The 11085-nt window shown below is 32.9% G+C and overlaps 1 protein-coding gene across 4 annotated transcripts in view; it reads right to left on the reverse strand.

The window, feature by feature from the left end:
- The window catches only part of Amph (amphiphysin), an 89054-nt gene extending 78704 nt beyond the window's left edge, over positions 1-10350 (reverse strand). For 3 of the 4 annotated variants that reach the window (XM_080173254.1, XM_080173253.1, XM_080173251.1), the window contains exon 1: positions 10143-10350. In XM_080173254.1, coding sequence (XP_080029380.1) covers positions 10143-10211 — 69 coding nt within the window. In that variant the 5' untranslated portion in view covers positions 10212-10350. The remainder of the gene's footprint in view (positions 1-10142) is intronic. The other variant, XM_080173252.1, reaches the window with a different exon arrangement.
- Positions 10351-11085: the final 735 nt, after the last annotated feature.

Genomic DNA, 11085 nt, shown 5'->3' on the forward strand with positions numbered 1-11085 from the left:
TTTAGGCTCTATTTATGCCCTTCCTACTCTACAGGGCCCATATATGCTAGGGGCGCAGCCGCTAGCATTGCCTCTAAGGGGGGGGGGGCGGGAGTGTCAGAAAAATAGCCTAAAACCATCCGAAGACATTTTTAAAGCTTCTCTGTAATTGACAGCATTTTTCAAAGATCTTTTAAACCCAAAAAACCTTACTAATTTATATCAATAGGAAGATATATTATCTTGATTTTCCTATTACTGTATTCATTACTAGATAGATAGAGGAATAGATATTTTAATTCATATTTAAATAGTTAGATAGAAAAAAATAGATGGATCCTCAGATAGATAGAAAGATAGATAATTACGCAGCCACCTAATTGTTCATATCAATTAACTTTTCACACGCTGTGAGCAAGGTAAAATTATTCAAAAGAAAATTCAATGTTTTTTAATATTGGCTTAATCTATTAGTCCCCAAAGTTTTTTGATAACGTTTTCTTATAGTTGGCTTAATAACTTAAGGTACTGTAATTTTAACCGATTATTTCATAAAGTTTAATGTCCAAACGTTTCAACCACTAATTGTGATAAACAAAAGGATTAGTTTTGTGTATCATCATTGGGCTTTTACATAAATATTTTGGCCATTGTCTTATCTCTTTAGATCCCTAAATGTTTATAACATTACAACAATAACTTAATGAATATTCACTTTCCGTTCAGGCTACGAAACCGATTTTTTTCCCGCAGGAATGCAAACCAGTTCTAAACCGAGATTTACTTAAATTGTCTTAAAAAAATTTTGCACGGAAACGAAAATAAAATATGAAGCATTAATACCTTTTTTTTGAAATTAAGAACAAAAAAGTAAAATAATTTTATGCTTCATAAATTCATTCAGAAAAACGTAGAAAAGCTACTAGCGGCTGCGCCAGGGAAGGGCAGTAAAATAGCCTGAAACCATCCCTGGATCTATGTAAAGCTTTACTTAACTAAATCTACCCAATAGTTAACGAGATCTTTACAAACAAACAAAAACTTTAGTAAAAGGATAGACAAAAAAAAAATTCTAAAATAAAAAAAATATTGAAAAAACAACATTTCTTATTTTTTTTGTTTAATTTAATTGGTAAAGAAATTATTTTTGTCTTGGTTGGATAATTCTATAATTGACATGACAAAATCTGTAAATAAAGAAATTTACGTTTTTACAGAATAACAAATTATAATTAAAAATAACAACACTGGTATTAATTTTATGATTTATATTTTAATATTCATGGAAAATTGTCTATTGTACAATGCTAAACATGATTTTTCAGGATGACTGAGAACCAGTTCTAATCCAGAGGATAATGGTTGGTTTAGGAGCCATACTATAAATATTTTTAATAATTAATGACTTATTTATTTTTAGCAATAATACAGCGACACCAAAAATAAATATTAAATATCTGTTTTGTAAGTAGCGCAGCAACTCTATACAGACATTAGGTATTTACGTCTTCCCAATTTTTATTAACAAAATTACCCCTTCTGTAGAGTAAAACTGTTGATGGAAAAGCTGGGATACTGCGAGTTTGTACCAACCAATCAAAAGCTCCCAAATTATGAGAGACCAGTATAATTTACAGTCCAATGTCCCCTCCCTCCCCCTCCCAGGGTATTTGGAAAGTCTTAAACTTCCTCTCAAACATTGAAACTCCTCATTTTAACCCCCTCAAAATAAAAAAAAGCATGTACGACCTGCTGCTTATATACTAATATATAAAATAGTACGCTTTTTTTTTTGTCTGTAGCGAAAGATCTTGCTAACTGCTGAACTGATATGGTTCTCCGTTATGAGAAGCCTCTCATAGGTCCAGGAAAGGTTTATAAATATTTTGGGGGAGGGTATATCCGCCCCCCAAGAAAAATCTCCTCAGGGGGAAAATGCCCCCCCCCCACCCATAAAAAACAAAGAATAGTTATTTCTCGTATCGTATTATAAACGGCTTTCCGCGGATATAGTGTACAATTATAAGATTAAAACTAGTTTTTTTAGCCCCGAGGTACCGGAGGCACCGGCTAAAAAACTGGTTTTAATCTTATGATTGTACATTTCTATATTCGTAGAAAGCTGGATATAATACGATGCTAGACATGGTTTTTTCGTATGGATGAGAACCGGTTCCCATCCACCGGATTCGAATGAATACGAGAAAACATAGTTTATACTTTTCCTTTTTAAAACTAAAATTGAGAGTGAATGGTCAACTCCCCCTACCCAACATTCCCTTTATTGTCCCTAGAGGCCTCTAGGGACGTAGATGCTAGTAATCCATATTGTATTAATTAAATTTGAAATATGCTCGTCCTATGGACATATTATTATTCTTGTTTATAAAAAAAAGCTGGCATCCTAATTTATGACTTTTCTTCACTTTAAATTAAATTATCGGCTTTACTTGCAATTTTGATTTGACATTTATGTTCTGATTTTTCAGTTCTGACACACTACAAGTATAAATGTTCGTTTGTTCTACCGTTTCAGAGCTTCGCGTTTATGGATGTTGTCATCCTTGTTTTATTTACGAATGATAAAATTACTATGAGTCAAAAATGCATTATTAATACGATACAAATGTTTTTTTTTTTAAATCCAGATTTTAGTAGCGAAGCATCTCCATAACTTAGTTTGTCTGTCCGTACGTCTGACCAAAAAGAATCTAATCTATATTTCTCTTTGTACGTCCGTCTGTCCATAAGGCTATGAATATTCTTTTTAGAATGGAAAATATAATTTTCTCGGCTGGTATTAAAGATGGCTGATTTTTACAAACCTTAACTAAATTTGCCTTATTTGATTCACACATAAAAACAATGTTTCTATTAATGTGGTATGCTACTTATGGATGTTGTCATCCTTGTTTATTTCCAAAATGAATCATATTCTAATGAAAAGCATAAGTATATTGCATCAATTTAAAAGCGAGGCTTTATTATAGTTGGGTCTGTACGTTATGGATGTTTAAGGTATGAAAGAATTGTAGGAATGTTATAAAACTTCATTGTGAGTTTTTTTTAGCAACAATATTATATGATAAATGGCCTAAAACCTGTCTTGGGTCAAAATAAAAAGCTTAACTTAACATTAAACATACAATTTAAATGTTTTATGTCGACTATCTGGCATTGAGCAGTTTATTTTATTAGTCCCCAAAGTTTTATAACATTTTCTTATTCGTTTGTTTATCAACTTTGAGGACTTTTGAATTTTGATAGGTTGTTTTATTAAGTTGAAAGTCTAAACTTTCAAACCAAGAATTGTAATCTACAGAAGGGGTAATTTTGTTTGTCATCATTGGGGATGTACATAAATTTATCGATCATTGTCTTATCCCTTTATATCCCTGCGTAGTAGACGTGCAAACATTCTCCCAGATACTTTGTATGTAATATTTGCATATAAAATTTATATTTGAATAAAACATTTTTATTAGATATAATAAGGAAGAGAAATAAAAACAAGAATGACAATATCAATGAAAGCGAAGCTCTGAAACGGTATAACAAACGAACATTAACACTTGTAGAGTGTCAGAACGGAATAATCAGAATATAAATGTACATGTATATTGGCTATTACGGATTATTTACAAAATTAAAATTGAAGGGGAGGGGGGAATTGTTTTCAGTTTGTTCGTGTATTTTACATCAGATTAGGTTAGGTTATATTCAAGTAATGATTAACCCCGCAAGGGTGAGCGTAACCTAAATGCTTAAATATCTTTTGTAAAAAAACAAAGACCGACCTTTGTAGATAAAATTATGATCATTTGTCCTATATCTGATCATGATAAATCCCTTGGCAGAACTATTAAACAATATTGAGATTTTTACTTAACAAAGATAATTTTGTCCTTAAGTAGCACAGCAAAAAAATAAACTAACAATTTATGAATACCAAATAAAAATGCTCTCTGCAAATAATAAGGATCTTAAGGGATAAGACAATGCACGATAAATTAATGTACATCCTCAATGATAAAAACGTAATTACTTCGTCAAATTCTTGGTTTGAAATTTTAACACTACTGATTTTAACATTAAAAATCAACAAAGTTAAACAAAGTTATTGGGCTAACGAATAAGATAACGTAGTTAAAATAAGTTGGGTACTAGTGTAATTTACAGTCCAATGTCCCACCTTTCCCTGGAAAATTATTGGGGGCAAGGATTTATCTTGCAACTAAATTACGAATAAGTACGTAGTGCCAAACGGATGGACGGACAAACGTATATACACGTCCTAACTATATAGTAGCTGTGCTACTATAAAGAAATCATGCAATATTAGGATTACGATGTTCACGCGTCTGGCATAAAGTAAGAGTTAAATAGTCCAAACAAAAAAACTATAAAAAACATTGTATCCTTATATAACAGGATGTCTGTGTGTCTATGTGTACTAAGGATCTCGCTCACCGCTGAACTGATATGGTTCTCCTTCAGTGTGTAGCTTACATTCAAGGTACAGGGAAGATTTATAACTGTTTTATGGGGAGGGGAATTACAGCTACCTTCCCAAGAAGAATAGCCCCTGGAAAAAATGCCCCCCAAAATTTTTGTTTTACTTTTTCTTTTTGAACCTAAATTAAAAGTGAAGCCCCCCCCACCTATTCCTCAAAGTGCATCTAGAGGCCTCTAGGGAGCGTAGCAGTAAGTATTTTTTATGTCAACACAAGCATGTACTCAAAATGTTTCTTTAAAATTCCGTTGTGTCGATATTATATCAGTCATGGCCACTTTTAAATTAAACTAAATATAGTCGACATAAACCTTTAAAAATATTTTATTTATCGGCAGAATACTAAAAGCTTTGACAGGGTATCTGCATATTTTTTTTATATAGGGAGGGAAGGGACAATGGACTGTAAATCTCAAAAGTACCCAATGATTCCGTTATCTTATTAGTTGGTTATGGTATAAATAATTTGGGTACTTTTAATGAATTCTTATCAGTTGGTTTCAAACTAGAGTCTTCAAGATTTTAAACAATCCTAAAAATCTTTAGAATGAGTAATTTTGTTTATCATTACCGGGAATGTAAATAAATTTACCGCCCATTGTCATATCCCCAAAGATCCAAGTTTTACACACTGATGGACAGACGGACAGACAGATAGCTTTGGAGTTGCTTCGACATATTAAAACACATCATCAGTATTTATTAAATTGCCAATTGTCTTATCCCTTAAGTATCAATGAAAAGGATGTACTGACAGACGGACGGACAGACAGACAGACAGACAGACAGACAAGACTGACAAGACTGACAAGACTGACAAGACTGACAAGACTGACAAGACTGACAAGACTGACAAGACTGACAAGACAGACAGACAGATAGAAAGACAGACTGACAAGACAGACTGACAAGACAGACTGACAAGACAGACTGACAAGACAGACTGACAAGACAGTCTGACAAGACAGACTGACAAGACAGGCTGATAAGACAGACTGACAAGACAGACTGACAAGACAGACTGACAAGACATACTGACAAGACATACTGAAAACTTAAAAGACAGACTGACAGACAGACAGACAGATAGTTTTGGAGTTGCTACGACGTATTAAAACACAACATCCGTATTTATTAAAATAATTATTCAGGCATAAATAATATTTTCTTAACAATAATAGATGAATATACAAAAACTTTACTGTTTTGTGTGTGTGTGTATGTGTGTTTGTGTGTGTGTATGTGTGTGTGTATGTGTGTGTGTATGTGTGTGTGTGTGTGTATGTTTGTGTATGTGTGTTTGTGTGTGTGTATGTGTGTTTGTGTGTTTGTTTGTGTGTGTGTTTGTGTTTGAGTGTGTATTTGTGTGTGTATGTGTGTTGTTTGTGTGTGTTTATGTGTGTTTGTGTGTGTGTGTGTATGCGTTTTTGTGTGTGTCTGAGTGTTTGTGTGTGTGTATGTGTGTTTGTTTGTTTGTGTGTGTGTATGTTTGTGTGTGTGTATGTGTGTGTGTGTGTGTGTGTGTGTATGTGCAACGTTATTTACAAATCACAAAACGAATCTTCTCTATAAAGGAAAACCATATAGGTCAAACGATTTCTCTAGGTATGTTGGTGGTACCCTCCTCAAAATAGTTATAACCTTCCTAGGACCTATAAAAAGGTACTTGGTAAAAGAGAACCATATCGGTTCAGCGGTATGCAAGATTCTTCGGTACATATAGACAAATAGACCTTCTGTTACTTTTATATAAGGATTAAAAATTTGAGGTAGATAAAGGTTTTTATTAGTAATACTTTCCCATGGATATAAAATTAATGTAGATATAAATAAAAGTTACTTTTCATAGACGCCACATTATCGACAATGGCATAAACCCAATACAAATGTATGTCAACGCAATATTTCCATGTTAAGACATTGATCTTAAGGGATAAGACAATGGACTTTAACTATTGGGGATAAACAAAATTACCCCTTCTGTAGATTTAAATAATTGGTTTAAAGGTTTGAACATTACAAGTTTGGAACCAACCAATCTAAATTCAAAAAAAAATACCTGAATTTTTTTAAGCTAACGGCTACAAATCTTTGGGTACAAGTATAATATACAGTCCAATGCTCCCCCCCCCTCCCTATTATGATTAGCAGGAAATTATTAAAATTATCGTGTGATTACTTTTTAACAATACAATTATTGATCATAAAATCATTAAAAGGGATATGACAATGGCCGATAAATTGATATACATATGATGATACACAAAATTATCCCTTCAGTAGATTAAGATTATTTGTTGAAACGTTTAAACACTCAATCTTATTATCCAACCAATCGAAAGACCCCAAAGTTGTTAAGCAAGCGAATAAGAAAATGTTATTATAAAACTTTGGGGACTGGTGTAATAAACACGTTTACTCATTCGTTGGCTTAAGGAAATTTGGATATTTTTATTGAGTTATAAATGACAGACAGACAGACAGACAGACAGACAGACAGACAGACAGACAGACAGACAGACAGACAGACAGACAGACATCCTGATTAAAGAGAAGTAAAAGTAATGAATAGTTATTTCGGTGGATAGGAACCGGTTCTCATCCATACGAAAAAACCATGTTTAGCATCGTATTATATCCAGCTTTCTACGAAAATAAAAATGTACAATTATAAGATTAAAACCAGTTTTTTTAGCCTGTGCCTTCGGCACCCCGGAAAGCTGTTTATAATACGATGCGAGAAATAACTATTCTCGCATTGTATTATAAACAGCTTTCCGCTGATATAAAATGTACAATTATAAGATTATAACCAGTTTTTTTAGCCCGTGCCTTCGGCATCTTAATTTTATGATTGTACATTTTTATATTCGTAGAAAACTGAATATAATACGATGCTAGACATAGTTTTTTTCGTATGGATGAGAACCGGTTCTAATTCACCGGATATTAATCGGTTTGGAATGATTACGAGAATTTATTTTGATGAAATAAATTATATACATTTAAATTTCTTAATCAAATTTAACATTTAACAACTTTTGAATTCATAATACCACTCATGTTAATTATTTATCGCACAGTATTAAAGACAGCTTTCCTTGGATATTAAAATGAAAAATTAAAAAAAAAATGAAAGATTAAAACCAGTTTAGTAAGGAAGCAAAGGCCCAGGCTAACAAAACGGGTATTAATTTTATAATTTGTATTTGATTTTCGTAAAAAAAATTAGCCATTATTGGAAAATTGTCTGTAATACAATACTATACATGATTGTTCAGTATGTCTGAGAACCGGTTATAGCGGATGTTAATCGGTTTCGAAGCCATACTGGAAAATACCTTAATATAAGCCCCCCCCCCTCCCCCCCGCGAAATTGTGTTCATTTAATATCGCCTTCTTAATTTGGACACCTTTTGTATAAAATCATTTTACACGATGACATTTTTTTTCATACAATTTTCTTAAAAGGACAATTTATAATAAAAAGATGCATATTAACAAACAATTTTAAATCATTTTTAAATAGAATTGTTATGCATGATAATTTCTTTACTGTTTATCAATTTACTGTTCTACGATATTCAAATATGTTGTTTTAACTATAAAAATATTTTTTAATAGGCATGTACTGTCTTTTTTAAAGCACATCAAAAACCATTTTTTTTGTGTAAAATTTTGCTTTATTATTTTTGATATATTATTACTTGGATGTTGCACCAAATTTTTATGTACTCTAATAAATTGCTACTCGCAGCTGGCTAAAATAACTATACCCCCGTCCCTTCCCTTCAAACTGGATGATCTTACTGCCCTATAAATGAGAGCCATATTAGCATCCTAAATTGACGGCAAATTTTCCCCTGTCATAATATCCACGTATTCTATATCCATTGCTTTAGCATCTTTAAAATTGAACGACAGATGTGAAAATAAAATTTTATGAATGTCCAAAGAAAAAGAAATAAGCAAATTAGCTTATAAAAAGATTTATATATTTGAAAGCTACTCACAGGGACGTCCAAGCTTTTTATTTTGAGGGGGTAAAATGAGGTTTTTTAAAGGCTTAGGGGGGTAATTTCATATATATTCTTTAAAACTATGAGGGGTTTCAAAGTTTGAGGGGGGTAAAACTAAACACCCATTTACCCTCTATATTGGACATTTAAAGCAACACTCTGAATCAAAATTTCAATATGTCCATACGTTAAAGTGGAAACATTACATCTATCGCCCAATCAAAACAATCTTAAATATTAAAATTAAATTTATTTTTATTGATTGTAAATAAAAATGAAAAATCTTTAACATGATCCAAAATTGTTAAGGGTAACCAGTGCAAAAATACCGGGAGGGAGGGGACATTGGGCTATTTATTACACCAGTCCCCAAAGTTTTATCTTAACGTTTTCTTATTTGTTTGCTTAACAAATTTGGAGTCTTTTATTGAATTTTGATTGGTTGGTTCATTCAGTTGAGTGTCCAAACGTTTCAACCACTTTCTGTAATCTACAGAAGGGGTTTATCAATGGGAATGTAATTCAATTTATCGGCCATTGTCTTATCCCTTTGGATCCCTGACAAAAATAGCTACTTTTGACGATGTCCAATCTGTCCTACTTTTGATTCCTGTGACGTCATAAAAATGAGGGAGATGAGAGGAGAAGTGGGAAAGAAAACCCCTAAAAAAGACATGAATAATCCCTTATTTTTATGACGTCATAGGAATCAAAAGTCTGAGAGATTCGGTTTCGTCCTACTTTTTACTTTATTTACTTATCCCCCCTATATATTATCTAAATTACTGACAAATAAGGAGACTTTTCTTTATATAACATATAGGTATACTATTCTATAGATAGTCTTTTTACAGAGTTTCTACGTGTAGACTCATATAGGGATAAGACAATGGACGATAAATTGATGTTCGTTCTTAGATGGTTTTAGGCTATTTTACTCTTAAATTTTTTTGGATGGTATATGGAGATTTTTCTATTCCCCTCCCCTGTCATTTCAAATACAGTGGATATTTTGAGATTCTCACATACCCATATAAAATGTTTCTCCCAGCTGGCTAATATAACGATACTACCTCCTCTCCCTCATAAGTTCACCCAATCCCCTCCCCCTGACCATAGAGGAACATATTAACCATTAACTGAGGGCAGTATTAGCAACCTAAATTGACGAAACAATTCCCCTTTCAATAATCCATATAATTGCTATACTTTGAACAAACTAACGTATATTAAAAACCTTCTATAATGGTTTATAAAGTTAGATTTTTGCGCAGTAGGCTAATATGCGCGAAGGAAAAAAAGGGGGCGACGGCTGTCTAATTATATACTCTAATGCCTACAACACATACCATATATAGACACCAATGTGTGTGTGTGTGTGTGTGAGAGTGTAAGCTTGCTTTATAGGCCTACATAGGCAGTGACACACACACACACACATACACACACACATACACAACTAGGTGTTGCTTATATATATGGTTGTATATTATTACAAAACATATGATCTAGCGAACTTTATTACAACAAAAGATGTTTCAATTAAATTTCATAAGATAGCAAAATTTGATGACAATCTACCAATTTTCTATCTTTCTGGCTATCTAAATCTAAAAATATCTTTCCCCTACCTTTTCTTTAGCTCTGCCGGCCTGTTTCAGCACTAGCCTGGACAAGTTGGCCGTTTTAGTATCTGCCATTTTATCTGCACTTAATTATGGCAATTTGGACCGCTCTAATGTAAGATTTCACTGAAAAATAAAAATTAAAAATTTAAATTTTCACGAATTTTTTGTGATGATTCTTATGATCACTGTGACTCAACAGGTGTCTGAAGCAGAACTAAATAATCTTGGGAACAGGTAGACTAGGGGTCCGTCACACACACACCCACACACACACTCACACACACACACACAGCACACTGTGAGCGTGTGCGTGTGATGGTGAGCTATTTGAAAGGGTGCCGGATTTTTTTTGATGCTTTTCCAACTTTTTTACATTTAAAAAAAATTTATTATTAGTAGCGAAGCTACTCTATAATTCGAAATGTCCGTCCATCTGTCCGTCTGTCCGTCCGTCCGTCTGTCTGTCTGTCCGTCATGATTTGCGGCTGAAATTATTAGGAATTGAATATGCTCATATTCTACATATTTTTATCAAGTTTCATTAAGATTTGTCTATAAATTGCGATGCTAGATTGATTCCTAGATTTTAAAATTTTCGTGGTTTTTAAGGTTGCGTGATTTTTAAGGTTTCCTTATTTCCCTATTTTATCAAGATTAATGTTTATTGTATGAAACTGCTTTATAGCAATTTTTTTCTGAGCTTTGCTACTTATGGATGTTGTCATCCTTGTTTAACCCTAAACCCCGAGGCACTTTTCCTTACCTATACCCCTAAATTAGGGACAAAGGGATTTCAGAGCACTCCCTCTCCGCAAGTAAATCAAATTTCGCTCTAATCCCCTTTATATAGTAATTAGATATTTTGCTGGTATCCTGTGGCCACCATGATAATTGAAAAATTGGGTCATGTAAAGAAAACGAAGTTGCGGGTTTCATCGTATTTTCA

The sequence above is a fragment of the Acartia tonsa genome, chromosome 10, assembly GCF_053477335.1.
Source record: "Acartia tonsa isolate MP-2025a chromosome 10, ASM5347733v1, whole genome shotgun sequence".
Lineage (NCBI taxonomy): Eukaryota > Metazoa > Arthropoda > Copepoda > Calanoida > Acartiidae > Acartia > Acartia tonsa.